At 39.9% G+C, this 18401-nt stretch overlaps 1 protein-coding gene across 1 annotated transcript in view; it reads left to right on the top strand.

The window, feature by feature from the left end:
* Cdh2 (cadherin 2) overlaps nt 1–14237 on the top strand; it is a 215198-nt gene extending 200961 nt beyond the window's left edge. Inside the window, exons 15-16 of the mRNA XM_031365043.1 lie at nt 1366–1530; nt 12763–14237. Coding sequence (XP_031220903.1) covers nt 1366–1530; nt 12763–12969 — 372 coding nt within the window. The 3' untranslated portion in view covers nt 12970–14237. The remainder of the gene's footprint in view (nt 1–1365; nt 1531–12762) is intronic.
* The last annotated feature ends 4164 nt before the right edge of the window (nt 14238–18401 follow it).

The following is an 18401-nucleotide window of genomic DNA, read 5'->3' as shown; positions in this document are numbered from 1 at the left end:
TCTTCATATCTTAAACAGGGATGATAAAATGTGTTAAAAAGATTAAATGAGCAGACAAATGTACAACACCTAGCACACTGCCAGACGTAGTAACTGAGTTCTGAATAAATCAGACTCACTGTGAAGATACTTAGAATGGATTTAAGCTGAGTTTAGACAGAGTAATGCAGGCTGAAACAAAATGAATGCTAGAAAGTTGGTATTTTCTGTGAATGTCAGCATTGAATGGTTAAGCATTTTGGTTAAACTCAGCACCAGAATGTAGAGCAGTGGCTCTCAACATTTCTAATTCTCATACTTTAATACAGTTCCCCAGGTTGCAGTGGCTCCTAACCAAAAAATTATTTCATTGCTAGTTCATAAACATAATTTTGCTACTATTATAATCAATAATGTTAATATCTGATATGAAGGATGTCTGACATGTGACAGCAAAGGGGTTGCGACTGACCCACAAGTTGAGAACATTGATGTGGAGGTTTAAAACCTACAAAGTGTTTGCCCAGACCAGAATCAGATTGCTTCCCAATGCAGAGTTCGCTTCCCTGTGCACTCCTTTCTGGATGGCTGCTACACTGACTGAGAATAGCTGAGAGAGCCCAGTCTCTTCCCAGAGCACCATTTCCACACCTTCACCCTGCCTCTCTGCAAATGCACAGGCTGTTTTTCCAGATCATTCTACAGGGCTACATGGATAGGAATCCAAACCATCCTGGCCTAGCTTGCCCAGATCAAACTGTTCTTCCACAGGAAGATAGGAAAGTGTTTTGGTTCTGTGGGCCCCAGAGTCCCTGATGCGTATTCTTGTTTGATATTTTAAGTAACCCTTTGAAAATATGAAGGCCATTCTTAAGAAAAACTAGGGCACAAGTCAGGCTATCCCACAGACCATAATTTGTGGATAAGAATCTCAAGACTCTGGAAGGGAGGGAGGGACAGAAGGTTGGGTTTCAACCTTGACGCACCAATGCCTTCCTTAGACAGCAGGAAAAAAACACCCCATTACTTCTTTTTGATGTTGGAGACATTAATTTGGTTGTTTTGCTTTGGTGGTACAGGACATGCTGTAGTTGGATTCTTAAGTCATCTTGTAGCGAGACCTCGTCACACTGCCATTTCCCATTGAGAGCTGATGAGGAGTGCTTTAAAACAGATGGAGCACAGACTGCAAAAATGGAAAACATAGAAGAAAGAGCTGTGTGAAAGAAATATTTAATCATAACATGAAAAACTCCTAGTGGCAACTTTTCCATTATGTTAAATCGTACTCATTTCCATGCATTTTGAGCATGTGTTTAAAAACAAAGGTTGTAATCTTCCTTCCTCGTGCTCATCCCTGATGCATTTCTGATTCCCTCCTTGCAGGACTATGACTTGAGCCAGCTCCAGCAACCAGATACTGTGGAGCCTGATGCCATCAAGCCCGTGGGAATCAGACGGCTAGACGAGAGGCCTATCCATGCTGAGCCACAGTATCCAGTCCGATCCGCAGCCCCACACCCTGGGGATATCGGGGACTTCATTAATGAGGTGCAGAAAGACTCATTTTCTTTTTCAGTTTTGTATTTTATTAGTACATGTTGACTACATGCAATGAGTTTCACTGTTATTTTATGTATAATGTGTTTTCTTTGTTCACTCCTGTTGCATCTCTTGTCCACCCCACTCCTGCTGACTCTCTTTCTCTTCCCTCATAGACCCCCTTCTGCTTATATGCCTTTCTTTGTGGTGACCCAAAGTGCTTAGTTAGGTTTAGTTACATGAGTGTGGGTGAGGGGGTATTTATAAGAGCATTGGCAATTAACCAGTGGCTACACCATTGAAGAAAATGACTCAACTTTCTTATAGAGCATTTTATTATATGTTTATGGCTATGTTTCTGTGAGCTACACATTTAGACACAGCTATTGAATACAATTCATTAAAATATCATTATTTGGAGTTTATTGTTATATGAGAACAGATATGACTTAAGTGACAGAACAAAATATTACCTTTAAAAATGTTAATGTATGTGTAGGTATACATGTATGTGCATGTGAATATTTGTGAACCTGCACTCATGTGTGTTTGGAGACCAGAGGACAATCTGGAGTGACGTTCCTTAGGCAATATTAACTTGATTTTTTTGAGACAGGGTTTCTCACCGAACCTGGAACTCACTATGTAGACTAGCCTGGCTGGCCTTGGGGCTTCAAGGACCATCCACCTATCTTCTCTCCAGGGCAGGATTACTAACATACGCTGTCCTGACTAGGTTTATTCACATGGATGCTGAGGGTCGAACTGAGGTCCTCAAGCTTTCAGAGGAGACACGTTACGGACAGAGGCCCCTGAGTTGTTCTGATTAACATGAAAGCAAGTTATCTGTTCATATCCTGCAAGAATTCAGTGGACATCAGAAGTGCCCACCATTCTCTCTGAAAAGGATTTTTTTTTCTCTAGACTGCAAGTAACAAACAGAATACTACTGCCGTGCATTCTAACTTCATTTTTTTAGTCTCAATAATCTAATGCACACTCTCTCTACCTCTTTTCCACACTGTACTCTTTGAACCTTCAGCTGGTGAGAATCCACTACCTACCTATCAGCTCTATCAAAGAAGGTTAGCTGGAAGAGTGGCTAAGTAAAAAATCATGTGACTTGAACACTGGCCTTGTTGAGGAGATTGAAAGGCCTCTGTGTGAGAGAGTTAATTCTCTATTAGATGCAGCCAACATAATCTCACTGTTAGAATTCTCTGTAATTCTTTTATTTTCTTGATGCCGAGAATCTAACTACAACTAATGCTAGAATTTTGACAGAGAATTATTTGTGCTTCTTCTATGTAAATCCAGGCCAGGCTTTTATTCAAATTCTCTTTCAGGATTGTTATTGTTCATATAAGACAGTAGTAGGTATTGATACTGGCTGAATATATAGCAGAAATTGTGTTCTTTGCCCAAATGCTGGGCGCCCCAAGACAACACACTGGTCTCTAGGAATCACAATGTTCGAGGTGAACATTGCATGTGGCCTTGGTCATGTGTGGAGTAGCCTCTCGTTTTGAAAGCTTTATTGACACCATTAAACAATATATAAGTGTCAACAATCTACTATAATGTTTCATATATAGTAAGCTTTGCAATAGGGGCTGGCAAGATGGCTCAGTGGGTAAAGGTGTTTGCCACCAAGTCTGATGATCTGAGTTTGATTCCTGCAATCCACATGGCAGAAGGAGAGAACTGACCCTCGAAAGATGCTCTCTCACCTCCACATGCACACAGCATCATGTGCATATACGTACACACACACACACACTAGAGAAAGTGTAATAATACTAACTTATTTAACATAGCCGTCAAGCAGGGTTAGAGTATTTCTTAGCCTCTGTGACCCCCTCCCCCCCATTTCTGTCTGTTCCTAAATGAAAAGAGGCTGCTTCCCAGACATGTTTACTTCTGTTAAGCAGGTGGCAGGTTAATTTGTAGCAGATGTAGATTAAGACCTTACAGGGAGTTAAAAAATGCTAGTGTTCCCCTCTTTCTATAACCTGACTTTGCCCTGTTCTTTGACACACAGACCTGCTTAGAGACAGTTCCAGGAACTTAGGCACAGCATTAGATCTTTGCCTGTGTGAAAGAGGACCTAATGCCTTGTATCTGATTTGTTGTGTATTGTTCTAAGAAAATGTTGTTGAGTTATCCCCCTTATTATTGGGTTTTAAGATGTAATGAATTTTAGAACTGTAGGCGTAAGAACTGGATTTTCTTGCAATCAAGAGTTTTGATGAGTAGAATACAAAAACGCTAGGTGTTTCTGCATGATGGTCCTGTGGTGTCAGTTCACCGTGGGAGTCAATCCCAGCCCTGATGATATTCTTCTCTTGGAAAACAAAATCAAGCACCATTCTAAGGCTAATCACAACCTGACTTCTGCCACTTCCCTCCTTCCCCATGTTCTTTTCTTAAACTGCAGACCTCAGGAGATGATTGAAATCTCCCCAAATTATGGTCTTCTTGAGCAGGAAAGTCTCTTACATTCCTGCCCATCTCCATGGCTTCCTCGTCCATAAGGATCTGGTACAACCATCCTGTGTACAAAACTGTCCTGGATGTGTCTGGGAAGACCCAATGATGCTTCTGACACAGTGTTCCCCAGCTGCCTTGGGTGTGACTGGATTAGTCTGTCTGCCATCGGAGAGTGTGACTGTCGATATTCTCTCTTCCGTTCAAGGGTTCAACTGTCAATAGTCTTGTCTTCCTCTTGAGTGTATAAGTTCTCTAGAGCAAGGGCTATTTCTTATTCTGTGTGGCTGAGCCGTGATGTTCAGTGCTTAGCATGTAGTAAGTGTGTTTTCCCCTGAAACTCTTGTCAGTCTGTTGGTGGGGACATCAGTCCATCCATCCTTACTCAAGGATGTTCACCATTGACATTATGCTTGGCATACACGGAAGGCCTCTCATGCCAGGTTAGTCCTTGGTGCAGCTTTTTCTGCACTCCCTTGCCAGCCTGCGTATGGCAGAGCATTGGAAGTGGCTTTGACTGTACTTTTTACCCTTGCCCTGTAATTGGATTCTGTTCTTCTAGCCTCAAACTCATTTTTCCTTTCTGAAGCCTTGCCAAGCCAGAAAGTGTCAGAGACCCAGAATAGAGATAGGTGATGTCCAGTGTCACCCAACCCTCCCTGGGGCTGACCTCCCTTCATAAAACAGATCATGGTTCCATTCAGCACTCCCTGTGAGGTCTTCTGTGGCCCAGGAAATGGGGCATTATTTCTGGAGAGAGTGGATGGTGTAGTGCTAGATACATTAGTTAATGAATGAAGAAGTGGACGAAAGGGTCCCACTGCTAGTCATTTTCAAAATAGCAGCAGAGGCATGAAACTGGGTATTATCTCAAGATACAGAAATAAGATGAACAGGAACCACAAATGTGCCTAGAAATGTCCTTCCGAGGACCAGAGAAACAACTACCTTGAGCAAAGCCCTTGGTTAGAACCCCAGCATCACTTAACCTGTCTGTGGTGGCACACACCTATAGTCCCAACACTCAGCAGTGGCAGGAGACAAATCAGCTTGAGGTCATTCTTGGCTACATAGTGATTTTCAGGTCAGCCTTGGATACTGAACACCTTGTCTCAAAAAGCCAAAATAATAGTAGCAAAATGTTCCTACAATTTGAGGCAGGAGGCAGTTCCAAGCAGGTTAAAGTGGCTTAAAACAACAAGAAGAGAGTACCAGGATATGATGGTTGGTTTTGTGGGAAAAGGAAAGGAAATTCGGACTCCCTGGAAGTTACAAAATTCTCAGAAGCACCATGCACATTTTTCCATCCCTGGTAACCATTAAGACTTGTTCAATATCTTTCATTAACTTGGCAAACAAAAATAAATGTATTTCGAAGCATTTAAGGCACCCGGAAAGAACTCCAGCACCCTTTGTAAAAACATTGCAAATACAAACAAATTTATTTATCTGCAGGCCTTATTTGATTTAGCAGAGGACCAAATGTTCCAAAGGAAGAATAATATAGCAGTGATTATAATTGGAGCACTTTTATAGATACAAGGAATAGGGAAACTCATGAGAACATTTTCTAGCTTGTTTATTTAAGTAATGAATGAACATTGCCTTCATTCTCATAAGTAAACTTATTTCTAGTCAAGCAGGTAGAGTAGAACAAGACACCTGTTTTTGGATCTTATTGAGAATTTAATTCTGTTTGCATTTTCAGATGTGACCTTCAGAGGGTGAGAAAATTGAAATAAATTCATTTCATCTCAGCTCCTTAGTAGATATTAGCATGCCTCCAGTAACTGCAATAATCTCACATGCCCCTATCTTAGAGGAATCAAAACCACGTGTGCCCTTCTGTGAAGAGATTGACTTCTGGTTTATACTGCTTAAAGCATCTGGAAGGGTCTTATAACTACTGAAGCTTAAATTACCCCTCTCTCTTATTAATTATCCTTTGATTGTCTACTTTGAGACATCTCATTTTGCTCATGGAGGACTGAGGGGCTTGTTGGAGTTCAAACCCAGCTCACCTTACAGCACTGAACCTTGTACAAGCTCAAGATCCTGAATGTAGTCTCTTGACTTCCAGTTATCTTATTTGTAAGAGGAGATTAAATAGAAACTTCTCTTAAGATTGTAGTGAGCACTTAATAAAAGGGCTTGTATAGCGTGATGGTGGTGGTGCATGCCTCCGATCCTACCACTCAGGAGACAGAGGCAGGTCGGACTCTGAGTTCGAGGCCAGCCAAGTCTATAGAGTGAGCTCCAAGACAGCCAGGGCTACACAGAGAAACCCTGTCTCAGGAACCAAAACAACAGCAACAAGTAGACAGAGTGTATAAAATGTGTGACCCAGGATGTTCATCTCTTCATTGTTAGAAATGCAGTCGTGATTATTGGAGACAAATTATGTTTTAGGAAAAAAAAAAGATGTTCAATGGTCCTTTAAAATAAAATAATTAAATTCTCTCTTTATAAAAATAACCTCATCTTAAACAACTTAAATTCTCCATAAAGAGGTTAGTAACGTTAGCTTAGATATATAATGTAAAACGGAATAATAGAAGAGGGAAGTAGAGACAGAAGAATTACATGGTCCAATTATGCCCACTCATATTTTTCATTTTACATATTTATTTATTTTGGTTTGTTCGATTTTGGAGAAAGGGTCTCTCTGTGTAGTCCTGGCTGCAGGACTACACAGAGCTGTGCAGGCTAGGCTGTACTCGAACTCACAGAGATCCACCTGCCTCTCCCTCCTGTGTACTGGAATTAAAAGGGCATGCACCACTACACCTGGCCCCCTGGTTATATTTTAACCTTAGATCCTAAATTTAGATCCTCTAAACAGAGTGTATAGCATGACAGATGGAGAAAAAAAAAACAAACAAACAAAACAACAACAATAGACCCTAAGTCCCAAGCATTAGGGGAAAATTACTTTGTAGAAGAGAAGCCAGAACTAAGATACTGTTCTAAAAAGCAGACTGAGTTCAGAAGAGCCTCAGCAGGAAGGGGCCTCATAAGGTGATCAGGAGCAATCACACGTGTGACTGCCAGGGCTGGAGAAAGAAAGCCAAGCACAGCATTTTCAGTGGACAATGTACGAATAAGTAGATGGATGGATGCTGGATAGGTGGATCTGTGGATGAATCCGTGCATGGATGAGTAGGTAAATGATTGGCTAAATGGATAGATAAGGTATATTAATCATATAAAAATATGCAGGGGAGCATTACAGTCACATTCCCGATAGAAGGAATGAATATGCAAATAGAAGCTATGCACGGAGCACAACTTTTGAGTTTGGAAAGCTGGTACGTCAGTAGATCGTCAGGTTGAGGACAGTGGAAACAGGCAGGGTGAATGGTCGAGGGTCACTGAGGGTTTCTCTAAAGAGTTTTGATTTTTGTCTTATAGATTACCCAGACATCAGTCAGACCTTGAAAAACCACCACCTGATTCTATCTCTGCTTCTCTCTTCTACTATTTACTTAAACTTTTAATCAATTTTAGCTTTCTTAAATAAAGACAGTTGCTTTTGTTTTCACTGGGTGGCTGTACACCTATTGAAAGCCATCTTTCATACACCTGGTGAACCTCCCTTATGCATGCAGGCCTTAAAAAGCACAGTGAAGGCTTTGCCTGCAGGGACTGATACCTCATCAGTGAGAGACCAACAGTCATCCAAGGAAGGGACCTGGAGTTCTGAGATGAGAGGGACAGCGGGCGTCCCTTTTGCTCTGCTGCAGGCAGGACATGAGGAGCTGAGGCAAAGCTATGGCACAAAGGCTACAGAAGACGGGTGACAGGAGATCAGTGGCTCTCTTCCTCCTTCCATCCCTCTTCTGTTCCTCTCTGCAGAGTGTCTTTATAGTTCCATCAAAGCGAGTGTCCACCCCAAAAGCATAGGGTCCAAAGTCTATAAATACAAGCTCAGGTGGAAGTAGCTATGGCTTACACTCAGCAGAGGACCTGAGACTGCAGAAAACTGATAAAAGCAACCAGATAAATTTATCCAGGGTTCAAGATCTTCTGCTCTGTGAAAGGTGAACCAAGGAGCCAACTATACATTTCTAAACTGAGTCAAATGTAGAGAAACACACAGTAAGTTTGTAGATTTAGTAACAGTACTTTATATACATCAAGGGACATAGTATCCATAGCCAAGAAGAGAGTAAAGGAGTCAGGAAGGATCCAGAAGATTCGGCTGCCCTGGGTTTATTCTGCAGTCTCTGACCAAATGGCCAGAATTGACAGATTGTCAGTGCTTGACTGTGACCTTTTTAGTAAGCACCTCATTCAGAAGGCTCTCATTCTGTTCTGAAGAATCCCATTTTATTCTGAAGTACAAACCAATTCCATACGTGTGGAAGGGGCTTAAATATCTTGATCTCTGCCTGGAAAGATAGCTTACCAAGAATTCTTTTAGGACAGTGGTTTCACCTCTTTATAATTACAAACCCAGAGACAGCATACTGTGCCCTACATTGCTCAGTTATCTCTCACTAATCATCTTATGGCTTTAAAACCTTTTGAAAAGCAATGAATGCAGATTCAAAACTACTGTGGTGCTCAGAAGCTAACTTAAGAGCTGAAATATATATTTTTCAAACAGAAAAGAATATTTTTTAAGATTCTCAACCCTGGGTGCGGGGATAGATTGCCTCCAGCATTGTAATGATCTTAAGGAGTTGCTGAATTAAATCTTTTAGACTTTTGCTCAAGACTCTTGGAGGCTTCTGACATGCCAGTGAGGATTTGCAGAATGGATCACTTGAGCACAGGAACATATGTCACCACTTTTCAGTCCCAGAATCCAGATGTACTTGAAGCCCTGCCATCCTGTCATTGACTCTTTTAAGACAGGGTATTATATATCACAGATTGGCCTAGAACCCTTTGAGCTGGCTGTGCAACCATTCCAAGAAAAACCCTCAACATCCCCTCCTATCACTTCTGCCAATTGGGTGCTATGGTTACAGGTGGGCACAACCAAGCTAGTTAAAGCAGTTCTGGGGAATCAAACACAGGGCTTCTTCCATGCTGGGCAAACGCTTTACCAACTGTATAGCATCTGCATAACATCTGCATAACATCTGCAACCCAAACTTAATACTTGTTTTCACGAAGTCCTTCAAACTAGGAATTTATATGAAGCTTTTTTGTTTTTCTTCTGGGGTCTATTTCGTAGATAGATCAAAGCTAGATGGTGCTGAGCTAAAAGAATCATTTAGTAACTATATTTGTAGTTGCTAAACTTTATAGGAAGAGTGGGAGGAGTGAGTTGATGCTACTAAGTGAGTATAAACCCCAAAAAGGCAGTCAGTGAATCTAGTTTGTTCATACCCAGATCTCCAATGCATTTGAGTCCCAGAGACTCAAGCAATGTGTCTTACATTGAATAAGCAAAAAGAATGAGGGAGAATTCTTTGGCTTCTCAACTACTGGGGTTGTAGTAACTAATGCCTGTTGCTGGCTTACATCAGCAATGGCTGAACTTCTTGCCCAAGTTCCAAATCCATCAGCGGCCCTTTTTTTCTTACCCGCATGTGGTTTTTATTGTAAGGTCTACGTAAAAGTAAAACCCGCATATGCCATAGACCATCCTCCTAGCTGATCAGAAAAGGGATTGTCTGCATCTCTGCAGAACCCTTACTGTGTCTGAGTTTCCTGCTCCTCTCACTGCGTTGGCCACAACCAAGCCTGACAGCAGGGTGGAACAAGTAAACTGGGACTCTAGAGAGGCCCTTGTGGCATCATGGGCGTGTGCTCCCCTGGGAATTACTAAGGACAGCAACCGAATATGCCACAGAAAGGAGACAGGGATCCTGAGAACATGTAGGTTGTGGTTCTCAGTCTTAGCAGAACGGCACTCTAGCTTATTCTAAAAATAAGATAAGGAAAGTCTCGTCCAGAATTATTTTTGTTTTACATATTGAAGTGGTTTACTGAAGTCTTTTTAAATTTTTATTTAACAGCCCCTTCTGGGGTGGAAATAGTATAACATGATATGAGGGAAAGTTATGCTTAATTATACATGGTTAGGATTGTTGGTAAGAAATTCTTGGCAGTGGAAGGGTTGGTAGGCTTTGGCTCTGGTTTTTGATGGGAGTCTAGCAGCTGCTGTTTTATTTCTTAAAATAACATGTCTTAACTTTTATTTCAAATGTCAATGAAGGAAATTTTTCTTTAAAACTAACTATTAAAAATATTAACTGGTGCTCATTGAGTTTTTCTGTGGCCAACACAGTTGAACACTTGTACCCAGTATCTCTTCTGGTCTTCAGATAACCTTGTTACAGTCTCATCTAAGTAGATACTGGCGACTCAAGGCGAACACTGTGAATGTTGAGATGTTGATTTCGATCCAATCTCAGAAACACTACAGCGTCCTGACTTGGATCTTAACTTTCATGAGTCTTCTTTATTCCTAATCTATAAACTAGAGAACAGGCTCATTAAAAAACAAATTTTATCTGAGTTTATTTTTCTTTTCTGGTTGCTGTGGCAAACTACCCCGAGGGAAGAAAGGGCTTATTCAGACTCAAAGTTTGCAGGTGTGGCATATTACTCACTGTAGGCAAGGCAATGGAGCATGGGCTTCAAGCAGTTGGTCTACTGCATTCAGTCAGCTGAGAGAGGAACAAGTTGCATGATACTCTATTTATACACTCCAGGGTCTCTGTTAGGGAATGATGCCACCCATGGTAGATGTGCCTTCCCACCTCAGTTAATGTAATCAAGGTAATTTCCACACAGGCATGCCTAGTGAATCATCTTCCAGTGGATTCTAGGTCCTGTTGAGTTGACAATGAACTCTAACCATCACATATATGTAAGTTAATATATACTAAAAAATAAGCATATAGATTGAATAGATTGATTTCTTAAGGAAGTCTATGACACATTTCCACATCTTAGATAAAAGGAGACAGTGATTAGCCTATCAGCCTCTACTGATCCAAAGGTGTAAAAAGACAGTAATTGTTTGAGAAGTATTATTGCTGTGTTATGGAATAGAGCTCTAGAATGGAATTGAGAAAATTCTCAAAGGACCTAAGGCTGGTTTTGGAATGCTTTGTGGTACATAATTAACCATTAGCTGTAGATATTTCAGTTGCATATTTAAAAGCACCTGTTTCCAAGAATTAAGAATGCAGATGCTAATTGACTACTTATTTTTGTGTTCTTTAGTCTTAAGACACATATACATATAATTTCATCTTAGAGTGATAAAATTTGTCCCCCTCCCCAGTATTTATATCACATACAAGTATTGGGTCATGGCTTTCTTTGGCCTTTGAAAGCTAGAAGTCACTTTTTATTGATAAAAGTATTTAAAATTTTTCATTATATATAATCAGTATGCAAGGCAGTGTTTTATGTACAAGTACATATTGTGCATTGGGCATTCCATGCCCCCTTACCCACAACTGTTTCCATCTCTCCTTTCCCTCTCTGCTCTTCTACACAGGTTCACTTCTACCTTCATGCTATACGTGTGTGTGTATGTGTGTGTGTGTGTGTTTTCACAGCACACACACACACATACATGCACAGTTTTACATAAAAGCATGAAATGTAAGAACCTCAGCTAAAAGAAAGCACACATTTGTCTTTCGGAGGCTTAATTTGGATCTACTGGGCTATAAACAGCACACTTAGAACTTATCCTATCTTTTCAAATGGGAACTGCTCACACTATATAAATTAACTCTGTACTCTAGGTTCCATTATAACATTAGGTGGTTTAATGTGACTGTCTATGTAGGATCAGGCATGACCTGTCATCAGTTGTCCTTTGATAGCCTTCCAGAATTAGGTCACTGTCACTTTTGGGGTGGATTCAGAGTCTTCCTGCTCATGGCAGATTTTGTTTTTCAGTTCTCTGATGCTTGCCTAGGTTTCGTAGTTCTGGTACTTGCTGTTACCTTGCTGGTAAACTATATTCCTAGTGGGCAGATGACCAAGGGCCACTTGCTTCTGATACATATGTCCTACTCTTTGCTACACATGTAGTTTGTATTTAACTTCTGCCCCCCACCCACGCCCCTAAACAGGGTTTCTCTATATAGCCCTGGCTGTCCTGATACTTGCTTTGTTGACCAGGCTGGCCTCTGCTTCCCCAGTGCTGGGATTAAAGTCACACATTACCATGCCCAGCTATGTATTTAACTTCTTAATTGCTAAAAATCCCTATCAGGGGTCTGTGCCTCACATGGACCTTTGTGTTTGTTTCATATACTCTGATCTACTGGTAAATTAAATTCATTAAAATATTCTTTCAAAACTGCTCTTATCCCTCGGACTTTTAGTCATGTTTATTACATGTTCTTCCAAGGAAAATATAATTCATGTTTATGGATTGAATGATTTTGCTGTTTTCATACTAATTACCATGTTAAAATTTAACTTGCATCTCCATGAATATTTTCTCTTATCCTAGCCACTGGGCTCCATATAGCATGTCATTTAAGATGTTCTCTTATTGGCTGCAATCAAATGACCCTTTCTTCCGTTTGTCATACATGTTCCCCAAATAGTCGCCAACTTCATCTTATGCCGTGGCCATCCTTAGGATTGTTTCCTTGGAAGAGATAATTGTCTGACAACGACGCCCCACTCACCACCACACCTTTTTTTTCCCTCTATGTTGACATTGCTGTGATCTTGCCAGTCGTAACTTATGAGCAAGTTGTGGTCTCTCTTGCGAGGTCTCTGGGACCCTCTTGTAACTCATTCATGTCTCTCCTGACCCAGGGCCTTAAAGCTGCTGACAACGACCCCACAGCTCCACCATATGACTCCCTCTTAGTCTTTGACTACGAGGGCAGCGGCTCCACGGCTGGCTCTTTGAGCTCCCTCAACTCCTCCAGTAGCGGCGGGGACCAGGACTATGACTACCTGAATGACTGGGGACCTCGCTTCAAGAAGCTGGCCGACATGTACGGCGGCGGTGACGACTGAACTGCAGGACGGACTTGGCTTTTGGACAAGTATGAACAGTTTCACCTGATATTCCCAAAAAGCATAAAGAAGCTAGGCTTTAACTCTGTAGTCCACTAGCACCGTGCTTGCTGGAGGCTTTGGCGTAGGCTGCGAACCAGTTTGGGCTCCCAGGGAATATCAGTGATCCAATACTGTCTGGAAAACACCGAGCTCAGCTACACTTGAATTTTACAGTACAGAAGCACTGGGATTTTATGTGCCTTTTTGTACCTTTTTCAGATTGGAATTAGTTTTCTGTTTAAGGCTTTAATGGTACTGATTTCTGAAACGATAAGGAAAAGACAAAATATTTTGTGGCGGGAGCAGAAAGTTAAATGTGATATGCTTCAACCCACTTTTGTTACAATGCATTTGCTTTTGTTAAGATACAGAACAAAACAACCAGATTAAAAAAATTAACTCATGGAGTGATTTTTGTTACCTTGGGGTAGGGGGGATGAGACCACAAGATAGGAAAATGTACATTACTTCTAGTTTTAGACTTTAGTTTTTTGGTTTTTTTTTTTTTCACTAAAATCTTAAAACTTACGCAGCTGGTTGCAGATAAAGGGAGTTTTCATATCACCAATTTGTAGCAAAATTGAATTTTTTCATAAACTACAATGTTAGACACATTTTGGTCTTAATCCATGTACACTTTTTTATTTTCTGTATTTTTTCCACCTCGCTGTAAAAATGGTGTGTGTACATAATGTTTTATCAGCATAGACTATGGAGGAGTGCAGAGAACTCGGAACATGTGTATGTATTATTTGGACTTTGGATTCAGGTTTTTTGCATGTTAATATCTTTCGTTATGGTAAAGTATTTACAAAACAAAGTGAGATTTGATTCAACTGTTGAGCTGTAGCTAGAATACTCAGTTTTTAATTTTTTTAATTTTTTTAAATTTTTTTTTATTTTCTTTCTGTTTGTTTTGTTTTGGGGAGGGATAAAAGTTCTTAGCACAAATGTTTTACATAATTTGTACCAAAAAAAAATTACACACAAAAAAAAAGGAAAGAAAAGTAAAAGGGGTGGCCTGGTACTGGCAGCACTAGCAAGTGTGTGTTTTTTAAAAACAAAACAAACAAACAAAAAAATAAATAAAAAGAGAAAAAAGAAAAAAAAAAGCTTTTAAACTGGAGAGACTTCTGAAACAGCTTTGCGTCTGTGTTGTGTACCAGAATACAAACAATACACCTCTGACCCCAGCGTTCTGAATAAAAAGCTAATTTTGGATCTGGTGACTGGTTTGAACTTTTTCATTTCTCCTCTGGAGCTGCTCCGAGTGTTGCCGAAATCCTCAGAGGTAGGCAATCATTGGGACCAGCAGCCTAAAATTATGTGTTTGTCCGCAGCCCCTTCATTCGGAAATGCCTAGCGTGGCAACCGCAACCGTGTATTCCAAACCACTGCCACTTGAGAGATTACCGTCCCTCGCAGAGAAAGGCACCAGTTGTCTTGAAAAGGGATCTAGTGGCAACAGGATAAGAATGACGTCCTAAACTTCACCAACACCATGGAGTTGCTAGCTCTCCCTTGTTTCCACCCAAGCTTGTGGGTACACTGAGGTGGGCGGTGGGTGTGGCTTTGGGAGCCGCAGTGGACACCTGCTGGTTCTCCTGTACCTCAGGGGAGACTTTCTAAGTCCTTAGTAAAGCATGCTCAGGCTTAGCTCCTAAAGCTAATTCAATTTTTGTTTTAGTGATATGTGTAGTATGTGCTACAATGAAGAACAGAGAGGGGAACAGGCTAGGTTTTATAAAACTGTGTCTCTTACTGTGATTCATAATTGAATTTTTATGAGAACTGAGAGAACACTCACTATTTTTCTATCTGCATTTGTAGTCATCACACCATATATTCTTACACTCTAGACTTTAAAAAACACACACATACCTCTGAATAATTCCTTTAATTTCTTCTCGGTATAAAGGTTATCGTATATACACAGTGAAATCTGCTTTTCTATTGACTTACGCAGTGTCAGTTCTTTCTTGTTACAGTTTGGATCCATAAATACTAGGACCCTGAATTTCCATAACAAAAAACATACTAAATTCAAAGAGCTTTGCTTAAAATGGATTTCATAGATCATGCCCCCGTGTTTTTTTGTACATTTAAAATGAAAACTGAATTGACTTTCAAATTCAAACATGAAATTTCTATCAAGTAGATATTTTTAAATGATCTGAGTATAGTGATACACATCTGCAATCCCAGCATTTGGGGGCAAAGGCAAGAGGGTCATCACTAGTTAGCGGCTACCCTGGTCTAAATAGCAAGTTCCAAGCCAGGCAGGGCTATGTAGCAAGAGCATGCCTCGCGCGCGCACACACACACAAATATTTTCCAAACTTTCATTTCCACAAATACTATCAATTGCTATTGTTCCTTTATAAAAGCATTTTTAAAACTAGTTTCAGAAATCCAAGTAAAGAGTAGATGCTCTCATTTGGCCACAAATGGATTTTCTACTCAACTAGTCGTAATTCGTGGTTCTTTTCATTCAAACTATTTTATACACATTTACATATAGATTTTATATCAATGTATATTCATAAAAATAGGATTACATACTACATACTTTTCTGTGCCTTTCCTGTTTCACTAAGCCTATATCTTGGATGTTTTCCATATTACCATAGGTGTATTTCTACATCATCCTTTTTAACTGCTACATAGAATTCCATAATACGGACTTAATAGAGCTTCTTATTGAATCATTTCTTAATTTGTTTCCTTTTTCATGATTAAAAATGATTCCACAGTAAACACTCTTGTGTAAGCCTCTGCATGTGGGAGTATTTTTCCAAATTAGAAGCTTGGAGATGGAATTACATGATTCAAGAAACCAGAGTGAAGTTAATTAAACATGGCTAAAATTATAAATGTTTGGTGTTACTTCAATGAGCTTTTTAGCTAAAAGAAGCAGCCTTCTAAAACCAGCTACAAAATGCAAGAGGGTCTAAGCAAGACCTCATTCTCTTTTCTGTGCAAATTAACCATAAAGTCAAGTCCTTTAGTAGCTTCAGGTGTTCTGCAAAATGGCTTACATATGTAACACAATAAAGCCGTGACAATCTTGTTTATAAACGTTGTATTCAGACCCCATCCAGAGGCACACTTACCCTGACCTGCCTTGGAAACTTGAGTCTAGCTGCAGTATGAGCAGGAAGCACATGCATGGAGAGGGAGTCCCCTGGTAAAGGTCACATACTGAGGTAAAAGTATGCATGCTATATATTACAGCAAGAGCTACACACTGCCTAGTTAAAGACAGCACAGTTTAAACCATCACAATCGATCACGAGAATCTACCCCCCCTTACTTGCAGAAGTCTGGGTGTTATGTACATTAAAGGTTCACTATGAGGGGTCCAGTGAGAAATGGCCTTTGCTTCCAAGCACCTCGAGCCAAATCTGCAGAACCCTCATGTGGAAGAGCACTCACTCGCCAAAGTCATTCTCTGACCTCTACACATACAGTATGTATGCACATAGTAATAATAACAATAATTATTATTATTACTATTATAAAATTTTGCCATTCAGATAGGTACCACTAGGTCCCTCCTGAAGACTGTCGAAGGGGCCTATCAATTCTTTCTCTGTATTATAAGGCAGGCCTCTGTGTTCCCTCAAGTCTGTTTTCATTCCCCTATGGACTTAACATTTTTCCCCAACTAATAAGAAGGAGTTTTTCACAGGCTTGTTTTGCTGGTAGTTTGCTAATCTTTTGAACTCACTACAGTGTTTTTGTAGCACAGAAATTTTTCATAATTTTTTAGGGTTTGCTATATTTCCAAGGTAGGTTTCTGAGATTTCCCCCCTAATGACAGTTAGCACTTTCCTTCATCTTGAACCATAATGCTGAAAGTCAGCTTCTGAAGGGAATGTCAGAATGTAAGGTCTGACTTCCAGACACTATTTGTTAACCATTTCAACCCTGACCCCATCGTGTCCCGGCACCCTTACCTAGACATTTCTCATGTATAGAATGACTTCTTGGTCTATTATTCTGTTTCATTGGGTCATTGGTTTTTCTGCTCGGTATTGTATGAGGCTGTCCTGTCATTTGGATAAGCCCTTTCCCATGCTGGTCTCATCAATAAAGCTTTTCTATTATTTTTTTTCTGCATTTTCCTTGTTCATGAGTTTCAGAAATATTTCGTCAAGTACTACAGTTTATATTTCAGCTTTGACTGAGTTGTAGAAAATTAATGTCACTTCCTATCCAATTCTCCATATCTTCATACCATAGGAGTTTACCAAACAACTAAATTTTGTGTTCTGTTTGGTGCTTTTTATTATTAGGAAAGGACTTTCCTTCCCACTGCATTCTCTCTGCTGCTTCTCTTATGGGTCTCTCTCAAGTTAAATGAGTTTGATCTCTCCAGTCTCTGCCTTATGTTACCTTTCTACAAGTTTCTTAATACATTCTGATAACTCTCATCACTATTCCTGACAGAGGATAATGACAAGACTTCTTCTATTTTCAAGACGGATAATTGGACCTTCCCCTGTACTGTTGTGGTAGTAATCATATTTATTGTTATTGTCTGTAGTTGAAACCCTGTATTTCACGTTATACTTAACATTTACTGTAGATAGTAACTGAGCTTCTAAATGTGCACGTTGAGTTTTATAAACCATTTCTTTTCTTACCTAGATGATTATTAATACATTAGTTTGCTGAACTATGTTATTACTCTTAGATGCTCCACTCTTGAATCTAACTTTTCCTGGCATGAGCTCAGCCCGTCATGTCTTTCTTTTAATGGGCTAATGTGTTTGCCATTATTTTACCTGAGAGCCTCAATACATACTGTTCTATGCCTCTCTGATTCTCATGATTCTTGCTAAATTTTAGTCACAGATTTATGCTAGTCTAAAATAAATAGTTTGGAAGTTATTTTTCCCTATGTCCCGGAATGTTTTATATAAATTTTTTATCTTTTCATTAAAAATTGCTAATCTCTAATTTTACCTTTATTGGGTCAGGTTTTCTCAATGATGACATTTCTCAATAGTTTGGGTGTTATGCTTCTTTTTGACCAATTTTAACAATTTACATTTTTTTTTTTTTTACTGAATATACCTGTTTTTTCTAACAAAAAAAAAAAAAGAGGAAAAAAACCTGACAGAAAATTTCAGCCTGTATTATCTTTTCACAGTCTGCCTCAGTCCTTAAGATATGTTGTGTGTTTGTTTTTGTTTTGTTTTGTTTTCTCCTTTCTCTTCTCAAACTCCTTTGCTTCTGTATTCACTTGAGTAGCCCAAGGTTTATTGTACTAGTGGTTGCACCTGCCTATAATCCCAGCACTTGGGAGGCTGCATCGGGGGTGGGGGTGGGGGTGAGGGGGTTGTCATAAACTTATTGACAGCCTGTGTAATCCTGGCCAGGAT

This window comes from Mastomys coucha, unplaced genomic scaffold (genome assembly GCF_008632895.1).
Source record: "Mastomys coucha isolate ucsf_1 unplaced genomic scaffold, UCSF_Mcou_1 pScaffold13, whole genome shotgun sequence".
Lineage (NCBI taxonomy): Eukaryota > Metazoa > Chordata > Mammalia > Rodentia > Muridae > Mastomys > Mastomys coucha.
The sequence above is the reverse complement of the archived record's forward strand: the minus strand, read 5'-3'. Positions and strand labels throughout refer to the sequence as shown.